This window comes from Lepisosteus oculatus, chromosome 9 (genome assembly GCF_040954835.1).
Source record: "Lepisosteus oculatus isolate fLepOcu1 chromosome 9, fLepOcu1.hap2, whole genome shotgun sequence".
NCBI classification, from domain to species: Eukaryota; Metazoa; Chordata; class Actinopteri; order Semionotiformes; family Lepisosteidae; genus Lepisosteus; species Lepisosteus oculatus.
In genome coordinates, this window is record NC_090704.1 from 1,154,240 (window position 1) to 1,174,994 (window position 20,755).

Genomic DNA, 20,755 nt, shown 5'->3' on the forward strand with positions numbered 1-20,755 from the left:
CAAATGCGCTTGTTTTTTTGCGCTCTTGTGCGCCGTATTACACAGATGTGCTGCGGATCTTATATTCCTTGCATTCAGGAGCACGATGAAAAGGGGCTGGAGCTTTTACCAGACGGTGACCCGCTGACAGAGTGGTGCCATAGCAAGGCCATAGCATGGTCAGGCTTATTGCCTAAATGCTGCATTAAACTAAGCAGGAGTTCTTTTCCCCCCAGCCCAGGCCGATACCCTCTGAGCTGCCTGTAGTCTGTGTCTAACACCCACTTACCTCCAGCCCACGCGACAGACCATCCAGTCTGAACAGGTTTAGACCTGCGCTTGCAGGCAGCTCAGCTCGGGGCATCGTGCCAAGAACTGCATAACATCCCAATTACAGGGCGATCTGGGAGCTGGGAGCTGGGAGCTGGGAATCCTCCTCATCAGCATCCAGCCCTGGAAGGAGCCCTGACTCTGCTATCTGTGTTCCTCTCAGTCTTCCTCTGTGACACAGGGGCCCTCCTGCCCCCAGCGCCGTCTGGCCGCAGGCTGCAGCCGGGAGATTAGGGCGCCCCCCGGGGGTCCCACACTTTCACCCAGACCCTGCAGGGGGGTGAGACCTCACAGCTACGCCCCCCGCACACCTCACAGGGTTTCATAAATAAAGTGACACTGTGTGGGCAGTGTGCGATCCGCACTGTACAACGCTCCTGTGCTGAAAGACGAAGCATCAGAGGGAAGAAGGCTGTGTTTTCTGTGCTGAGTGATCTGCTCGTGCTGAAACCCATTCCCCCCGGTCCTGGGCTGCGTCCCTGGAATTCTCCACCAGCCTCCTCTGGCCACAGTCCACTGACTTGCAGTGGCAGATGAGGCCGAGTCTTTCTAATCCTCTTACTTGGAGTCAGGTGGTGTGTTAAACTCCTGTGCGCAGGGTCCAGGTGGGTCTCTGTCTGCATGCCAGTGACCCGCCAGCAGAGTGACCAGTACTGTGAGCTCCGGCTCTGCACCACAAGCAGGAAGGTCTGCAAACGGATGGACCCTGAAGTCTCCATTTTTTTAGCTTCAAAGCATCAAGCAGTTTTTGTAACTCTCTCTCTCTGTCTCTTCTGAAAGAGTGTGTGCTTTCTGCTTGGCTGCTGAACTGGACCTCTTCTTTAAAACACTGGTCAGCTTGTTGCTGAATGGCAACGTGCCCCTGAGTTAAGGTGTGAACACTAAAATGACTAGGCTACATTTTTATCAAAGATAAGACGACTAATTGTTACAACTGCTGATTTACGCTGCAGTGGTAATGGGAGTAGGTCAGTAGTGTATTGTACTGTAAAGCAAAACAAGAAAGCAAATACAGCCGAGCTCCACCTCTAGAGCACATTGATTAATCGCTTTTAAACTGCAGTATCAGGGTAACTTTGACAGGGCTTTCAAATAAGTTGTGTTACATGAATATGTCAAATAAGAATGACTGGTTTCAGATAAAAAGACTTCACATCTGTTTGCCAGCCAGAGAACCGCTTATCAGAAACACACACTGGTAAACCCTACACCACCGAGACATGTGCAGATGACGGAGGACTGCAGACAAGTCAGCTGGTCAGATTTCTCTTGCAAGTGCAAGCAAATAAAAGAGCACCCATACAAAAATATTGAACCCTAGATGTTTTTATGAAGTATTTTATTTTCTGTTTGCTTTCTCCAAGTCCAATCCTGAGCAGGGAACACCTGGTTGGTCCTGAAAGTGGTGCTCCTGGAGCAGAAGGGGACACTGGATTCTCTGGGCCACTGGGCCAGAGCTCTCAAACCATACCCCCGTCTGGTGACCAGGGCCACTGTGCTGGTCCACAGCCCTGTCTGTAGTCAGGAAGGTAACTTCCACAGCAGAGTCACGTCAGCTAATCGGGCCAGAGCTCACACATCCTGGCGTCTGTGGCATTAAGCAGTCTAGAGAGCTTGTGACTCCTCCTCTGGGTGGGACACTGATTAATCGTAGGGATGATCCCCTCAGCAACACTGGTCCTCACTTGTGCATCTGGGAAGGCTGTAGAAACTGAGGTATAGCACCTCACTTGATATACAACATTGGAGTCTGCAGCAGAGACTCGAACCCACAACCCACCAGTTAGAAGTCCACAGACTTACCCACTACTCTCTGAAATGTGCCGTATCAATGCAAATAATCACACCTAAAAAACTAGTTAGCATGTGGCTGCTGTATACACTGGCAGGTGAATGGATATGTAAGTTCGCAGTGAGAGTTGGACATACAAATAGGACCCAGTGGTGGCTGGACATCGCTGTCAGTGGGCTTGCAAGACATACCCCACCCCCCACCTTAATGTTATTGAATTTTAAAACGCGCACACTGCTCTGCGGCGACTGCTGAAATAAGTGTTTGGGACCGGTGCGGCAGTCGGATGCCGGTCTGGTGTGTTTCAGAGGCGGCCGTCCCGGACTTCCTGTCCACCAGACCGGCGGAGAGCAACACCTGCCCCTCTCCACCTTCAACCCCTCGCTTTGTCGAGTCTGGTCTTTGCCTGTTTCTCCCCCCCTGTAAACGGAGAGAGGAGCGCTGGCATCGTGCTTTGAGAACTGGTCCAGACTGGTTAGCTAACCGTATCAGGCGCACATTAAATTGCACCCTCCTATCAGAATAAGAAAACGGGACAAAAGGCTGATTCACTGTGCTTTAAAGGAGGGAAAAAATAACTTGTTCTTCTCCTGTGTTCCTTCGCTTCTTTTTGTTGTTGTTGTTGTCGTCTTTGCCTACAGACAGCAGGGAAAACAAAAGTCCTGAGGCGGTTTGGTACAGGAAAAAAAACAACCGAGCGCTTTCTTGGCGAATCATTTCCAGGACATTTGAACGCGTTACCCCTCGGTGTTGCAGGAAACTCCGCAGACATGCCAGTAGCTACCAGACAAAACCGGAATCCGTCTGCACCCTCCGGAAGGTGAAGATGTAATGCCCACGGTGGGTGAGGGTGAGACCCGCTCGCTAACCCGGTGCCCGGATCCGGGCTGCAGGCAGCTCGGCCAGCCGTGCCCCACGTCGGCTGCGGCGCAGATCAATTCCTCCCCGCTCAGTGCGCGGCTGCTAGGACCTGCCCCGACTATCGCCATGCCGCTGACGCTGCTGCGGTGAAGGTAAAGGCAGAAAGACGGACGGAAACGCAACGCGAAGCCCCTGACGGTGGCGGCGGCGCTTGGATCTCGACCCGGGCGGGCAGCGGCGCGATGGTGTCGGGGGAGCCGGGAGCCCGGGCGCAGCGGGGCGGCCAGCAGTGACGAGCCGCCGGGGCGCCGCCGGAGCCGGAGCCGCACTTGCAGCTGGACCGCTGTCGGGGAGGCGCCGGTGAATTTGGGGGGGGGACTCCCTAATTGTAAGGCCGTGTACGCGGTCTGACGATACAGTAAGTGTTAATTTCCAAACGCCGTGTCTCCCGAAGAGCGAAGGTGCCCCATAGTCGTGCGTTAATGCTGTCGGAGTTGCCCGCATTTCACTCGATCGCTGAAGCCCGGCTCGGAAACGGGCACTGTCGTGTTTCTGCCCGTAGTTTCGTGGGGGTTTTTTTTTTTGTGTGCAAGATTTATTGCAAAGTCGAGGTAAACATGGTAGCGGGTCGAGTTTGCGGCAACATGGCTTCAGTTGTGCGAGAGAGGAGGTTGCGTAACGCCAAAAACTTCTTCACCGCACACCTCGCTGGAAACCGACGTGCTGGTCTGAGCGACCTTTCTGCAAAAGCCGGGCGTTATTTGTCGTGTGTTTTAGGCTGTTAAGTAGGATGCCAACGGCGTGTAACTCGCACAAGGCGAAAACCACACCGTAGAGCAGGTGAGTAGCAGGCTGATGACACGGGCGGACTGGACTTCTAATGTCTTCCGCCAAAGAAATCTGGGCGAGTGGAAAAAGTCGGTTTTCTCCAACTCTGCGAAAAGCCTCTACTTCTGCATTGGTTCACCGATATCCAGTTCGAGTTAACTGATAAAGCAGATCAGTCCTGCAAGGCTCGGCGAGTCAGTGGTACTTCACGCTGCGATGGAGCGTTTCTGGGACCTGGCGACGTGTCAGCAATTGTGAATGTTTTACTCTCATGTTCGTGTTCGGTAGCGAAACTTTCAGCTATTTTTTTGATACCTTAGTGATACTGCACTAAGTGATGGCCCAGGCACCGAAGAGTTACTTTTTTTCTGTACTATGTGTTGTGGGTTGTTGAACATGATATTTTGTACATCATTTTCAAGAAAAAGTATTCATGTGGTAGAGTCGCTCTGCGTATTTCAGGCTGTTAATTCCTTAACTTATTTATTCTTTTAAACTGGAAGGGGTGGAAGTTAGTAAATGGTAGTATAGGTTATGTCTTTGCCCTTAAAACGGGAGAGAGGGGTTTGCTCAAGAATGCAGGACTGAGTGTGATGTAGATCAGACACAGCCCAGCAGATATTAAAGATCAGGACTGTCCAACTGCAGGACAGTCCAGCAGGTATATATGGTAGGCCCCTATAAATCAGAAGCATTGTCAGAGGTGTGTAAGAGCTGAACTGCAAGGAAAACCTGTCGAGACAGAGGCCCCCCTCTGTGTCTGGAGTGTGGAGGGCTTGTTCAGGTCAGGGCTTGCGCTGCATTCTCTACCAATGTGCTAAGCACCCCTGTGTTTTAAATGAGCACCTAATCACAAAAACCAAAGGCATGTAAGACCATTATGTTAAGAACATGCAGTGCCAGTCCTGAGCATGGTCTAGGCCCTGTTTGGCAAAGCCATAACATTTTCTTGAAGAAACACCCCTTGGGCAGTGAATTTGGTGCTCTAATTGCCCCAGTGCATGTCCTGACAGACAGCTCGTGTCAGGCGTGCTCATTTGTAAGTAGGCCTCATCAGAGATAGGAAGGGATGGACAGAAAGGATAGGATAGGAAGCAATAGAACAGGACAGGAAAGGAACTGAATCGAGCCCAGAGCTGCACGAGCACAACGGCCTTCTCCCTCTTGCAACCCTCTTCTTCCTGTGAGTGTTTTGTTCCTCAGAGAGTGCCCAAGTAAGCTCTGTGCCTTTTCCTTGCTTTCAGCTTGCTTTCAGCTCAGACCTGTTGGAAACTGCCTCCTCAAAGCTGTTGCAACTTGAGCACATCTTTGTGATGAGCAAATAAATGTTTTGCAATGTGATCCAGGCAGGGTAAGGCAGGGTTACAGCTGAATATTCCCGTTTGAAATTTGTGTTCTTAGCTCCGATATGATTCTGGGGTATTTTCCAGATTTAAAGCTGTTATTGGCTTGTCTTTAAAACTTCGTAGGCTTTTCCGTTTATCTGCATTAACATGCCTGTACAGTTCAAAACCTTAAGATACTCTGTGGTGTCTCTGAAGTTTGTGTGGTAGAAATGCTTTCCTTCCAGTTTTGTGTCAAGTTGAACTTTGTCCGTGCTGGAATACGTACTCCGCTGCTAACCGATTCTTCATGTAATTCTGTTCCCAGTCTACAACTGGGAATAAAAATAAAAATGAAACACTGCCTGGGCCGCTTGACACTGTCTGCAGTGTGTGGTTAACAACATGGCCACACATGTCCATCTTCTCTTCGTTCCAGGTGTTTGTGAAAACAGCTTGAGATTGCTTATATTGGAAATTGTCGTTTTAAAGGCAAAATATATCGTGGGGAGAACTGATGGAAGTCTTCAGCCACCAGGGTAATATCAGGGCAGCATACTGACTGTGGTGCCGCCCAGTGTTGATACCAAGCGCCAGGCAAGCGAATCCCTTTCAGAAAGTGTTGTGCTGGCACTCGTGGCTGGTGTGTTGTCAGAGCAGGAGAGCAGGGCCTATTCTGTGCAGTTAGCCATGGTCTTCGCTGGGCTACACGTTGCTGGGTGTGTTTCACAGAGATGGGAAGGGCTTCTCTCATCTTTGTGCGGCTCGATCACACTGGTGCCGGAGCCAGTTGTTTCCTGATGGGTCGAGATCTTTGCAAAATGGAGGATGAGACCAGCTTCTAAGAGTGAACTTGGAAAAGATAAAATCAAGAAAGGTCATGCCCACAGGATCCTGTGCTGCCCTTACCGGGTCCTTCCTTCTGCAAACGTTGTTGAGGCTGGGGCAGTGTCTCATTTTTTATCATCATTGTAAATTGAAAAAAAATCGATACATCACTTGACACCTTCATTGAACAGCAGTGTATTTAGAGTAGTCTGCTGCTGTAGCTGTGTGAATCTTTGCTCATACAAGAGGACAGTGACGGAAGTGACAAAATCGCCAAATCATGTATTCAGCAACTCGGCTAATAGGTTTGTTCCCGTAGTCCGTGTGTCAGACTGGAAGGTAACAGGACAGCTCTCTGCCCAGCTGAAACTCGAGCATTAAAACCTTCACGTGAAATTGGCCATGTTCATTTTGCTCTGTTGGTTACACCAGCCGTGCTAACCTCTGCAGTTGTAAAAATTCTGTGTCCTGTTCTGTTTAAGAAAATACATTTTTGTATAGATCAGGACGAGCACAGGTCAGACACCCTGCAGCAGGCTGGCCCAGGGTGGGGCTGAGCTCCACAGAGCGCCTGGCTGGAGGCATTCAGGCAAGGAAACAGGAGGCAGGGTCTGTTCTGCATTAAAGCCTCAACAAACGATTTCCTGCATCGTTCACATTCTTGCTCATTAGCTTGAGGGCACATTATTTTGTTTTCTTCCTTGCAAGATGGCTGATGTCCTCCGTCCTTTCATGCTGGGTAAAACGGAGCTGGAGAATCCCGATCTGGGGAGTGAAATCCAGATCTGGGTTTTTATTTTGTGCTGGAAAATAACCTGAACCGCATCAGAAGAAGGATGTTTTGTTCCCTATTGTAACTTTAAGAAAGTTTAACCTTGAACTGTTTCCTACCCTGACAAAGCACAAAAATGATTGAACGGCCAAAAACAGTGGAGCTCTTGGCTAATTTCACTACTTTGTTTTATAGCCTATATTATTGGCAGAGTGGTTTTGCTGTGCTTTATTATTGAAGAAAGAGCCCTTTCTCTTCTGTGCTGCGGCTGTTTAAAAGGGCCCATTCCCTCCCAGGTCATGGCTATTAAGATCCAGTATCGGTAGTGAAATATGGTCCACCGGTAATCAAACTTTAACAGACATTACACAGTTAATTTGTCCTGAAAACTACAAACATCAAAGTGTTTAAAAAGGCCTCGCAGCTGCGATATTCCTATCTCTACCACAGCGGCCTGTGGAGACTGTGGCCACACGTCTGTTTGAAAGGAAATGACTCATGGTACTACAAGTTAATAAGCAATTTTAGAAAATGTACAATATAAGCTAAGTGCGTGGTCCTATTGTTTCATATTATATCTCTAATACAGCATTTGCGTTTCTCTGCAGTCTAAAACATATCTGCCATTCTTACCTAGTAAACGAGAGAGGGACTGTACCTCAGCTCAGACAGCGCTGGAGTTGGTGTAGCTCCCTCTGGCACTCTACAGATGATATTGCCTGGGGTTTTATTCAGAGGTGAGGGAGCTCCGTCACCCCTGGCAGGGATGGGTTTCCAGCAGCACCACAGCCCTGGGACGTCCAGAGAGCAGATTGCATTTCAGGACGATTCGGGAGAGTTGGGCCCGTGACCCCGGGCCGCTTAGAGATAAAACTCAAGGCTGTTGGAATCTTGAAGTTGCCCTCAAAATAAAGGAATGTGTCTTTTTAATGCTAAACCTTTACTGAATTGGTATTGCTTGGAATTACCATGGGGGGCCTGTCATTACTGTCGTATGAATTTTTAAAAGCAGAAAAGCATCTCGGATGTTTATTTCAATTTCATTTGCATCTGTCCTTTGCAGCCATCCTTATTTAAAAGTTCCATTTACATTGTCTTTGAATGAGTACCACGATTTGCACAGTCTGCTGTTTACATAAGTAATAAGCTGCACTCTGCTTACTTTCCAGAAGAGCACGTTGCTTTGGTAGTGCAAATTAGGATTCTACTTAAATCACGATGAGGCAGTTTTTGAAAAACGGCCAATTGCAAATGATCAAGTAAAATGGAAAATTATAATTATTCCAAACACTTTTATTTTTTTACATTCATGGAAGGCTATTGTATTGTGAGTCTGCTACAGTAATTATGCAGCACCAAGTTTGTAAAGGTTCAGCGTTCTGTTTACGCATTAATTATTCAATTCAGCTGCTTTACTGTCACATCGACTTACAGTAATGCATCGCCAAAGCAGCCATTTGAGAAAAAAGTAAAAAGGAAAGTAAAACACAGATAATCCACACAATAAGCATTATAGTAAATATATTAACAATTGTTAAAGTATTTTATTACAACGCGAAATACTAAAAAAAAGTAGATTAAAATAAATTCAGGCTTCTAAACCTCGAGAGGCTACTGGCCAGCCCACACCATCATTATGAGGCCCGCCCATTTCTACTGAGCCAATCGGAGAGCGCGTCCACAGCGGGGGAGCCAATCACTGCAGAGCTGGACGCCGGGAGGAATGCGCGAAATTCAGGAGATTGAGAAAGTGGGGAGCTTAGCAAGGAGATCCAGGAGCATGGGGACAGGAAAACCACACGCACACCAACCAGAAACACACCACGCCAACACAAAACATAGAACAGTTGCAGTTTTAAAAGGGGAATGGAGACGCTCTGTGGGCGAGTTGACCTGAATTCTTCAGCCTTATTCCCAACGTTCGCAACATGATCTCTCTGGGGGGACTGATGAAATCCCCATTTGGCACCAGCAGTTGTCTGGGGGCAGGGAGAAATGACTTCACCAACTAAATTTAAGGGGGACTTTAGGGAGGCGAGACCGAGCTTGCCCAGAGTGGGATTTAGCCAGGACACAGGGATTAACACTCCTCTTACCAGCAGTGCCCTGGGATCTTTAATGGCCAAGCTGGCATGTCCTACAGCACTCTGGGCCGTTGGTTTGAAAATTCTGGTCCAGACAGCCAAGTCCCACTTATTGCAGCCAGGTTTACCTTACAAGTCTCTATCCCAGTGCTGAACAGGCTGAGCCTTGTTTAGCATCTGTGATCTGATGGGATCGGGCTACAGGTTGGTTCCACTGCCTCTACATGTCATCATCGTGAATCGCAATGTGTGTGGAAATGACTCTGGTGTGGGGGCTGTTGATTTCACAGTTCGCTTGTTATTTCTCAACACTCACAGAAGGAGGAACTAAGTTCTGTTTCTTTTGTGTCGCCTAAAGTACTCCCTCCCAGTTAATTTTATGCATCTTTATCCATAAATAAATGCAAACGCACCTTTCAGTTGATTGGAAAGGCTTATGGATTCATGTTCAGTAAGGTACATTTTATTTCTTAATCATAAAGGTGTCTTTCAAAGAATATAACATGGATTTCTGCAGTTTCATAATGTCTACTGACTTGTGGTTAAATTGAAATGACTAGTTATGTTTAAATTACTGTAATGTTGACAATTGGAGCTGAAAAATAGGATGACAAGAATGATTTTCATGTAGGCCTACTTTAGCATTTGTCTGTTAGAGCATCTATCTTCCAGGGAAAGCCCACACCAGGAAGCTCCTGGCAATGTTATCCTTGGTCTTGTATTAAATGGGATGTTATCCCCTTAAGACATGGCCCATTACATGGTGCTGTCCCTTGGACTACTGCACAACAAGGTGTGACTTTTCCACACCTGTATCTACTTGCCTACAGTTTAGGGGGCGTCTGCCACGCTGTGTTCTTCAGTGTGTGCGGTCTTGTTTTTATTTACGAGCTGATGGACTGTTTCTTCAGGCCACAGGCAGCAAGGGCTGGCCGTTTTCTCCAGCTGCTTTAGCAGGATATCGGAAGAGTGCTGCAGACAGTAACAGGGAGCAATTGAGCTCAGGAAGCAATCTGTTGGACTTAAAGGGACAGCCTGTTTCGTTTCTTAATGACTGCGTACCTCATTTAAATGTATCGCATTTAAATGTCTTTGTTGCGGTTTTTGGTGAGGTTGTGGAAATGCCGCCAAAGTGCTTTCACAGGCGATGAAGGGACAGTGTTACACAGCGGGAGCTGCATTGCTTTATAACGGGTTTAAGAGCTTCATCAGGGTGGAGTCAGAACCTTGAGACCTGCTGTTCCGTCATGTGTACGCTTGCTGGAACAGGCTTTGAAGTAAGTTTGTCCCTGAGATAGTTAGAACAGACAACAGAGATGGAATCAGAAATAAGAGTAGGCCGAGTTAGAATAAATAGACAAAAGTACAAATGAAGTGACCTGTCTCATTCCAGTTTTCTTTCATTTTGCCATTATTTCTTTTAGATCTCTTAATGCAATTTCATGCAGGATGATTTCACTGGCAGACACTTACCTAGAAATTCCTCCCCTGGCCAGAGGCCAGAGAGAGGAAAAGAAGATTTTCTTAAATCCCACACAAGTTGGGGGGGGTGGTATTTATCTAAGATATCCGCTTTCCTAATTGGAGAAGGTTCTTTTCCCTGGAAGGCTGCTGTGCTGGAAAGGGAGGGAGGAGGATGCAGTTGGAAACCCAGACAGACAGTTGTTCAGTTGTTGAACTCCCTGGGGCTGGCGGGGAATCGAGAAACGATCAAGGGGTACAGAGGCTGCCTTCCCCAACCCGCTGTGCCCCTCAGCACCAGCAGGGACCAGCAAATAATCTCCCTGCGGAAGCTGCTCCCTCTTCTCGCCATCAGCGAACAACAGAGACCGGAAGGGAGAAAGTGAAACTCGAGAAGCTCGAGCTGAACAGAACGAGAAGTGGTGGCGCCTTTGCAGGGCGTGTGTGTGTGTCCTGGAAAAACGAAGGGAAAAATTTCTTTCTGCTGATGTCGTGATGCCACAAATGAAATGCATCCTTATACTGTAGATGCATTTTTAAAATATATTAATGATGAAAGCGACAGGGTTGGTGTCTGCTTTCTGTATATTTACTTCTCATCTTCACCAGGGCAGTCTCTGCAAAAGTCTGTCCCAGGAGGCGTGAGATCGCAATGTTGCAGAATATAGATGTTGATTCCTGCGCCATAAGATCAAACACAGCGAGTGAGCAGATCTTCGCCATGAAGTCTGGCTTTACAAAGGCTCTTGACTGGAAAAACACTGGCTGGATCCTTTTTCACCTTCTTATATTTCAGATTAGCCTGAGCGCTTTGCACTCGGTGAATTGGATTAAGAAACATTAATTATATATGATGAAAGGGCTTGTCAACATCCCTACCTATTCACGTTGAATTCCCGGGAATCTCGGCAGGCTGTCTCCAACAAGCTGTATAAACTGACTGGGGGCTGCGCTGAACATTTGTATTTTGAGGTCTATCAGATAACAACATTCACCAACGATAACAGCTGTGGTCATGTTTGCTCCAGTGAAAACATAGTTTGAAGCTAAACTCCAAGCCTAGGTTAACAGTAGGCCGTAGAGGGCTGTTTGTTTTTGCAGGGTTGTGGGAATAACTTTGCTGAGCACCTGTATTTGTGATTGAAAAGGTCTTAGTTACTTAAATTTATTGTCCAGCTGCAGGTCACACAGTAGTTACTTTTGTAGCTTGAGATACAGTTAGGCAAAATACTGAAAACATGACCGTTTTCTCTCAAAAAGAGTCAGGTTTTTAATTTATGCTGAAGTCCTCTTTTTGCATTCGATACTCACAGTTCCAGCTGTCCTCCATTGCAGCACTTAAGGATTGTGATGGATCATCCCTGCAGCTCCTTAGACTTAGTGTGGTTACACCTTCGGTGCATTTATTCTTGGAGATAAGGAGGAATGAGACAGGAGAAAATCTGTCAGAAGCAACAAAGCACATGGGGTGAAAATGGGGTTGGAGTATTTAAGTCTGGCTCTCAGTGCTAAGCTTTTAAGAGAATGTAGTTGTTTTCAACGTTGTGGGTTTGGATTACAGCTTCCTAAAGTCTGTGCCTGCAAATGAATGTGTGGAGCCATGTGGTTTTCTGGACTGCACATGCTTTTTGTTGAAGTCCTTAGATAACTCCCAATAGGTTGGGACAGTGATGCAGACCGTTAAAGTGATGTTGAACTGGATGAAAGAAAAATAAATCTTCAGTTATCTTAGTAAAAACACAGGCTAACTATGACTAACCTATGAGATGATACCTAAGACTGGTTAACAATGTCTTGCTCCCCATGGGCTATTCTGAAGTGGCCTGTTTAGTTCTGCCCTGGGCTGCACAATGTGGTCTCTCTAAATTTCCGTCTTAATCCAGCTGGTGCAGCAGTGTCTTACTCCTCTGCCTGACTTGTTCTGCATTGGGGTAACTGGTGCAGAATGGCCGCTGTGTGTCTCCCAGGTGAGGCTACTGGTGCAGAATGGCCGCTGTGTCTCCCAGGTGGGGCTGTTGGTGCAGTGGTGATTGGGCTGGGCCCTCTTCTATGTATAAAACAAATTTTCTCCTTAACAAAAGAACAAAAGGTGTTACACCAGAGAAACCATTTCTTGTTTAGCAGTGTAAAAACTGGCTAAAGATGTCTGAAAAACATCTGCATGGCTGAGAGAAGAGTGTTGAATTTCATTGCTCTAACAAAGCACCGCTGACTTTGCTTAAGAGCTTCTTGAGGCAATAGTTTTTTTCCACCTTCCTCCAAACTCATCCTTAAAGCAATTAAGCAATAAAAAAATAACCAAATTTCCTGTTAAGGTCTGAAGATATGGACTTGGTAGAAAGTTTTTACTGAATGAGAATGTTATGGCTCTATTCCAAATGACTGCAGAGCAAAACCATAAGTGGTACAGTATAAATGCACGTTATAATTGTTCTTTCTGAGTGCATTTCCAAATTAGAGTTGGAGTACATGCAAATGTTCTGACTCAAATCGACACCACACCACCCTCATCACACACACAAGCGTAACTGTGATACTGTATTTTTTAAAATAATGTTCCAGCTTTCTTTGTCTGCAGAACTTCAGCTTTTCTAGCTAAAAGAATGTTGTTTTATTGAGCTGAAGGCATCACTTACAGGAATGCATTGTGCTGCGTCCGGTGCTCTGAAAGACGATACACAGAACACACTGATGTTTAACATATTCTTCAAGGAAAATGGAAAGGGTGCAAGCTGAGATGTTCTCAGACATTTGACCCACTGGTGTTCAGTAGTTTGCAGTTTAGTTAGTTTTTCAATTGAATGCTCCAGTGTGGGATTGCTTTACTGGGCAGAAGAGAGGAGCTAGGCTGCTGGTGCGGTCATCATGCGCTCCTGTCTGTCCCCTGGGCTTCAGTGTGCTTGCACTGAGGGACTGAAGGAGAGGCTCATGTGGAACTTGATCTGCTTCGTTAGTGCATGCTGATGTGTTAAGTGATAAAGGTAAATTAAACGCATCGGCAGAGGCAAGCCTGTTTGATGGGCAGCGGTGGTGTTTTCTTGTCAGTGTGCAATTCTGGTCAGTTTTCCGTCACTAGGTCCATGCGACCTATCATTTCACCTGTTTTTTCTGGAACTCTTTGCAAGACTGGCGCTTTTTACGAGGTCGAAGTCCAACTGTTCCTCTTTGCTGCCTTTCCCACGATTCTCTTCTTTCCTTGTCTTGCAGGAATGTTCACCCTCACGGAAGTCGCCTCTCTCAATGACATCCAGCCCACATATCGGATCCTGAAGCCATGGTGGGATGTGTTTATGGACTATCTCGCTGTCGTGATGCTGATGGTGGCGATATTCGCCGGGACAATGCAGTTAACCAAAGACCAGGTCGTCTGCCTTCCCTTTCTGGAATCGGGTGAAAAATGCGGAACAAGAGGCGGAGGATCGAATGCGTTTACAGAGCCAGGAGATATGACCTCTCCCACCCCCACAGGTGTCTCGCAGTTAACGCCTGCTTTTGATGGGAAGAGAATAGTGGGCCAACCACAGCCTACAGGGGTGAAAACAAACTTGGACTTCCAGCAGTATGTCTTTGTCAACCAGATGTGCTACCACGTGGCCTTGCCTTGGTACTCAAAGTACTTTCCCTACCTAGCTCTTATTCACACGATCGTACTCATGGTCAGCAGTAACTTTTGGTTCAAATATCCAAAGACCAGTTCCAAAATCGAGCACTTCGTGTCGATCCTGGGGAAGTGTTTCGAGTCACCGTGGACGACGAAGGCGCTGTCCGAAACGGCCTGCGAGGACTCGGAGGAGAACAAGCAGAGGCTGACGGGCGCCACCTCTTTGCCCAAGCACGTGTCGACCAGCAGCGATGAGGGGAGCCCTAGCCCGACCACCCCGATGCTGGCCAAGACCGGCATAAAATTCTCCGCTGAAAAGCCTGTCGTTGAGGTTCCGGGCATGACCATTCTGGACAAGAAGGACGGGGAGCAGGCCAAAGCCCTCTTCGAGAAGGTCAGGAAGTTCCGTGCCCACGTGGAGGACAGCGCCTTCATCTACAAGCTTTACGTTGCTCAGACTGTGATCAAAACATGCAAGTTCATCTTGATCTTAGGCTACACTTCAAATTTTGTTGCTACAATCCATTTTGAGCACATCTGTGAGCCAGACGTCAAGCACTTGACCGGGTACTCTCAGTTTTGCTGCACTCACAACATGGCTTTCATGCTGAAGAAGCTGCTCATCAGCTACATCGCTCTCATTTGTGTGTATGGTCTGGTCTGCTTGTACACCCTCTTCTGGCTCTTCAGACGCCCGCTGAAGGAGTACTCCTTCGAGAAGGTGAGGGAGGAGAGTAGCTTCAGCGACATTCCCGACGTAAAGAATGATTTTGCCTTTCTTTTGCACATGGTTGACCAGTATGACCAGCTGTATTCCAAAAGGTTTGGGGTCTTCCTCTCTGAAGTGAGCGAGAACAAGCTCCGGGAGATCAGTCTGAACCACGAGTGGACCTATGAGAAACTGAGGCAGCATGTAACACGGAATACGCAGGATAAGCTCGAACTTCATCTCTTCATGCTCTCAGGGGTCCCTGACGTGGTCTTCGACCTCACCGACCTGGAGATACTCAAGCTGGAACTGATTCCTGAAGCCAGGCTCACAGCCAAGATTTCCCAAATGATTAACCTCCAGGAGCTGCATTTATACCATTGTCCTGCCAAAGTTGAGCAGACGGCTTTCAGTTTTCTCCGTGACCACCTCCGGTGCCTTCATGTAAAGTTTACAGACGTTGGAGAGATCCCCTCTTGGGTCTACCTGTTGAGGAACCTGAGGGAGCTATACCTAGTAGGCAACCTTAACTCAGAAAACAACAAGATGATAGGTTTGGAGTCCCTTCGAGATCTGAGGCATCTGAAGACCCTGCATCTCAAGAGTAACCTCACCAAGATCCCGACAAACATCACTGATCTTTCACCACACTTAACCAAACTGGTTGTGCACAATGACGGGACAAAACTGTTGGTACTTAACAGCCTGAAGAAGATGATGAATTTAGCCGAACTGGAGCTGCACAATTGTGAGCTGGAGAGAATCCCGCATGCCATCTTTAGTCTGACAAACCTGCAGGAGCTAGATCTGAAATCCAATAACATCCGCACGATAGAAGAAGTCATTAGTTTTCAACATCTTAAAAGACTAACGTGCCTCAAACTGTGGCATAACAAAATCATCAGCATTCCTTTGTCCATAAGTCACGTCAAGAACCTGGAATCTCTCTACTTTTCACACAACAAGCTGGAATCTTTGCCTCCACCTCTTTTCAACCTCCAGAAACTGAGATACTTGGATGTTAGTCACAACACCATTGCGGCAATCCCACTAGAAATTGGCTTTCTGCAGAACCTCCAGCATTTTGCCATCACTGGAAACAAAGTGGAAGTTTTGCCTAAGCAGCTGTTTAAATGCACTAAGCTAAAGACGTTATTTCTTGGGCAGAACTGCATTTCCACGATCCCTGAGAAAATCTGCCAGCTAGCACAGCTCACCCAGCTGGAACTGAAGGGAAACTGCCTGGACCGTCTCCCCTCGCAGCTGGGACAGTGTCGGCTCCTCAGGAGGACCTGCCTCATCGTTGAAGACCATCTTTTTGACACTCTGCCTCTGGAAGCTAAAGAAATGATCAATCAGGAGTCCAATGTTCCCTTTGCAAATGGCATATAGGTGATAAATTAGCAGAACAAAGTGTTTCCAATGGTTTAATTTTGGGATGTTCTTTGTAGTCTTGTTTCCTGCACAAGCTCCCTGTACTCAGGAGCAGGAAGAGATCCCATCTTCGTGCTGCTAGTCAGGCGGAACATCTGATGGATGGGAGGTTTGTCTTAGCTTGACTTAGCTGATGGTTTGAACTGTAGGAAGTCAGTTGACATGATCAAGAAGGGTCCAGTTAGCATGCTGAAGACTTCAGTTACTGCAGCGTTGCCTGTTCCACACAAGATAAGTGGGGTTGTGGGTATTAGTGACAGTACAGGCACTGTTTCAGGATTTGTGGACAAACAGTCTACATGTCTGAAAGAAAAAATAAAGCAGCTGAAGTCTGGAAACCTGGAGAGAAACCCATAGCTGCTGAAGAAAGTAGTTCTGGTCATTCTTTTCCATTTTATATGTTTTTTTTCAGAAAAAGACCAGTGATTTGTTTTACAATGCTTGTGCTGTTCATAGCTTTATGCTGTCTCACTGAGGGGGCTCCATCACCAAGCTTTAAGATTATTAGAGTTATTGTTTGTAATCTGCTTTTAAAAAGCTTTATATCCGAATATAGCTCACAAACTTGAGTTTGCTTTGTTAAAACGTTTTTTTCTGTTCCTTGTGCTTGACCTGATTCTTAGCTGACAGTACCTGTACCACCTGGCTCAGAATTCGGTCGGTCACTGTTCGTCGGGCTGCAGCCTGCTGTGGTGGCGTTCTGTTTCTGTACTGTCGCAGAAGAAGCGGTGAGCTCCTCTAACACAGCTTGCCTCCGTGGCGTCACGGCGGCTTGCGGGGGGGGCAGTGCACAGCTGACCGCTTCCGGGTCCAGTCGCCATCCTCTCTGTCCAGGTCCGGAGCATGGCGGGACCTGGCTCCCTGGCCGCACCGAAGTTTCGGAGTTTCTTTTCAACAGAATAACCGGTTTTAAAGACTTGCCTGCGTGGGCTTCATCTGCCTGAGAGCCCCTGTAGCTCAGAGCTCTTGATGTAACTTCCTGGTGTGTGCACGGTGGTGAGAGCCAAAGACACGTGCTGCAAACCTGCTAGCATTTACCATTGTAACCCTGGTGCACCGTTCCGTTTAGGAAATGGGGAGAGAAAACATGGCTGTTGTCCTCTCCTTTGGTGTCCTTCATGTTCCAAACAGTATGGCAGCAGGTCTCTTGAGCAGTGTGTCCTCATGGTTCAGGTTGGAGGACCCTTCATGAATACACACACCACAACCTGTGCTACAGCGCTTTCAGGACCGAACCACCAGTGCAGCAAAAGCATGCTGACTTCGTCCTCAAAGCGCCATAATTCACTTGAAGCATCACATTTCTTTCAACAGTGGCATTTTTACGTTTAGTTCAGGGGTTAAAGAAGAAGTGTGAACAAACCAAATCAGTTCAGTTATTAAGTTGCACATGGCAGCAGTTGATTAGAATACATCTTTGGGAAAAGGAGTGTGGTGAGGTTTTAATAAAAAGGGTAATGTATACAGACAGGGCAATGATAGTATTCATCCATTCTGAGAATGATAAAGCTTTAAGAATTGTCTAGTGTCAGGCTTTTTGTACATTTTTTGTGATTTTTTTAATGCTAAATTGAGTAAAAATGTGTTTTTGTTACTGTGGAATGTATAAGGCATTTCATTTTCCCTCCAAAAAAACACAATACATTTTAATGAGTATGCAAAAGGTAACCCATGAACAGCATATATCTCTGAATGAACAGATACCTTCTGTGAGGAGAGTTCATGCTCTAAAAGTAGGCGAAATATGCAGTGCTAAGTGTTGATACAGATCTGTCACACATCCTACGTATAGGACTATCTCTTGTTGGCGTCTTGCGTTTAATAGATATTTAACAACAGAAATTATTTCTGCATGGTGTGGAGAGGGGGCCAAAAGAGGTAAAGTAACCCTAGAGCCTGTTATGTCACTCGATATTTTTGTGAGACTACTTTACACAGAGCTTTCATTTTGAATCGGACAAAGACGACCCGGGTGTGGTCAGTTAATATTTCAGTGGTTGTTTAAAAATAATAAAATATGTAATTAATATTAACAATAAACATAATCTTCAAGCCGTAAGTCAGACACAGGCTGTGGGTTGTCATGATCCCTGCTCGGTAAACGAGGCTTACTATTATGTGCGAATGACCAAAAACGTCATTTTATCTCTTTTTTTTATCATTTTATATCAGCTTTTATCATTTCACCTGTGCTCATCTAGCTCACATACACTGTTCTATGTCTTCAGTAAACAAGACAGTCTCTCTACAGAGCTTCATTACGGACTGATTTCCCTGTTCTACTCGGTCTGGACTGAAATAAGCCCCGCAATGTAAAAACAGGCCTCTAGGCTCCAGCTCTTGAGCTGTGCTTGGAATGCAGTGGAAGCCTGATGTGACTTGAATCCAGGCGGATGTGAGTGAATATTCAGCTTTACCCTGAGAGCCAGGAGAGGAGGAAATAGCGACGTGTTTCTCATTCCATTCCCCTTCAGGGACTTTGTTGCTCGTCCTGTGATTAAATATCCCTCATTAAGTCCTCCTGAAGCTAGCTAGATCTGACAGCTGGGATAAACCAATTTTGCTTGTTACTGGTTTTGACGTTGTTAACCCTTGTTAAACTTTCAAATGGCTTCTCGTTTCCATGGCGCTCCGCTGGGCCCGTGGAACAGGTGTGTCCGTGTGACAGCCCCAGGGCCTCTGGAAGTGCAGGACCCGCCGGAATCGAAGGACCCCGCTCTGTGTCCGAGTGCGCTGTTGCCTGGGAAATCTGACACCGCGACACAATATCCCCTCTGTTTCCAGCCTCACCAGACCAGGCCCTCGCACAGACGAGCCTTTACTGACATTTTGCTTGTCTTTGAGGATGTAGTAGGACTTTTAGCCCACACTTCTAAGTGTAAGAATTTGAACAAAATAGGACAAAGATTGAACTGGCTTTTCTAGATTTCTGCCCACAGTATACGTTCTCCATACAAGCAAGCTCATTGGTTTAGTTTAGTATTTTTTGCTTTGAATCTGTTTTGCTTCTTTGTGTTTTTAGTGTAGTAAAAGCTCTGACATTCACCCATACGGTATCAATATTTAAAGCAACTGCAAATTGAAAACTTGATAAGGAAGTACTAGGGGAAGGACTTCATTTTTATTGTACTTATAAAACTTTTGTTTCTGAGGATCAATATAAAAGGTTGTTTTTTATTGTACAATAAAAACTATGGGCACGGTTTGTTTAATAACATAAGTAAAATATATCAGGATAAATCGAACCCAATAATCCCTTCTGTGAGGCATAACTGTGTGGCCAAATAATGATTTGAAGTTACCTGATTTTATACCAAAAATTAATGTCTTTTCTTATGGTGTTCTTGTGTATACCAAGGCCCACCAAATATTTTCTTTAATTTATGTAAATCATGTATGTCTGAAATGAATGCAGCAAAATGGACTCATTCAGCTTCCAAGGTGTCCCCACTGAGTGCTTCAAGGAATAAGGATGACCTGTGCACATTTGATAAAAAATGCTGCAGTAGCTCTGCGTGTAGTATACAGGATGTCTGAAGTTTCTGATTTGACATCAAACCGTGGACAAAGTGTCGGCATATTGCAATAATCTGAAAAATGTATTTTAACGAAATTCTCCAGTAAATTCTTGTTCTGTTTGTTTTTTCTAAATGCTGTATATAATTTGCAAGATTTTTGGAAGAATAAATGCGTTAAAAACATGAATATTTGAGTTCTGTGATTTGTGCTAATTAACAATTCTGTGCAGAACGTGAAAGCTGGGAAGCATCGCATTGACTTCAGTGTTGTCGATGGCCCGACAATTAGGATATTGTTTAACCTTATAACCTTATCAACAAAATAAGTTGTGCACGTTAAGAAATACCGTGGCACGTGTAATATGTTTGTGTATATATAGGTTCCCTCTTATTAGGCTGTGTAGAGATGCCACCAATATTTAATGATTCCAATCTAGGAAATTTAAAAATGTATTTCGTTAATACAATATTTAAAAAGAACTAAATTGTGATTTGCTTCCTCCTTTTAACTTGTTCATTAAAATATGTGTAAACGGATACTATGTTTAATTTAAAGACGAATGTTTAATTTAAAGTGCCTCACTATATTTCATCCTGTTTTTTCGATGCTTGGAAATATCGTCAACAAACGGCCTGTTACGTTTATGAACAGCTGAATTTTAAAAAGCCTTTAGGAGAAGGGAGCGTTTATTACTTATTGTTAAAATATAGGCCTTCAGTGCAGGTGGAACTAGTTTCCAAGAACTTTTCGTCAACTTCATTTGCCTGGACGGACGAGGAATCTAATTTAAAGATCATGTTGGAAACAACGGAGCAATTATCGAGGTGGACCTGCTCAAAGGACCATCACAAAGAAGCATTGGGAAGTGTATTTTTCCTGAAGCACAGAGCGCCCCCTAATGGGAAAAACGGCGAATATAATTTCTTAGTGAAAAGTAAATTAAATGCACAAAATGAAAACCGAGATTTTTAAAGCGTGTTCAGGGGTTTGTTCACGGGCTCATACGACAGTTGAAATCCATATTCACAAAATTTGCTCACGAATTTCAAACCTTGAAATTGATCTCATTTAAAAAATAGGATTGGTAGACTTCTGATCATTATAGTTTTTATTTTATTAACATGGTCCATGAAATAGTGACAACTTTCGTTAAACGTAACACATGAAGTATTACATTTTAAGTGCATCAATTTTCTGTAGTCTGTAGTAAATTCTAGTCTTTGCCTGTTATTACA

At 45.7% G+C, this 20,755-nt stretch overlaps 1 protein-coding gene across 2 annotated transcripts; it reads left to right on the forward strand.

The window, feature by feature from the left end:
* The first annotated feature begins 2,036 nt into the window (after positions 1–2,036).
* Positions 2,037–19,706, forward strand: LOC102684942 (leucine rich repeat containing 8 VRAC subunit D). Of its 2 annotated transcripts, none has more exons than XM_015355291.2 (2): positions 2,037–3,380; positions 13,465–19,706. In XM_015355291.2, exon 2 carries the CDS (start codon positions 13,467–13,469, stop codon positions 15,957–15,959), a length of 2,493 nt encoding a protein of 830 aa, XP_015210777.1. In that variant the 5' UTR covers positions 2,037–3,380; positions 13,465–13,466; the 3' UTR covers positions 15,960–19,706. The 2 variants fall into 2 exon arrangements, with proteins under 2 accessions (XP_015210777.1, XP_015210778.1); XM_015355292.2 differs by lacking the exon at positions 2,037–3,380 and adding an exon at positions 3,529–3,802.
* Positions 19,707–20,755: the final 1,049 nt, after the last annotated feature.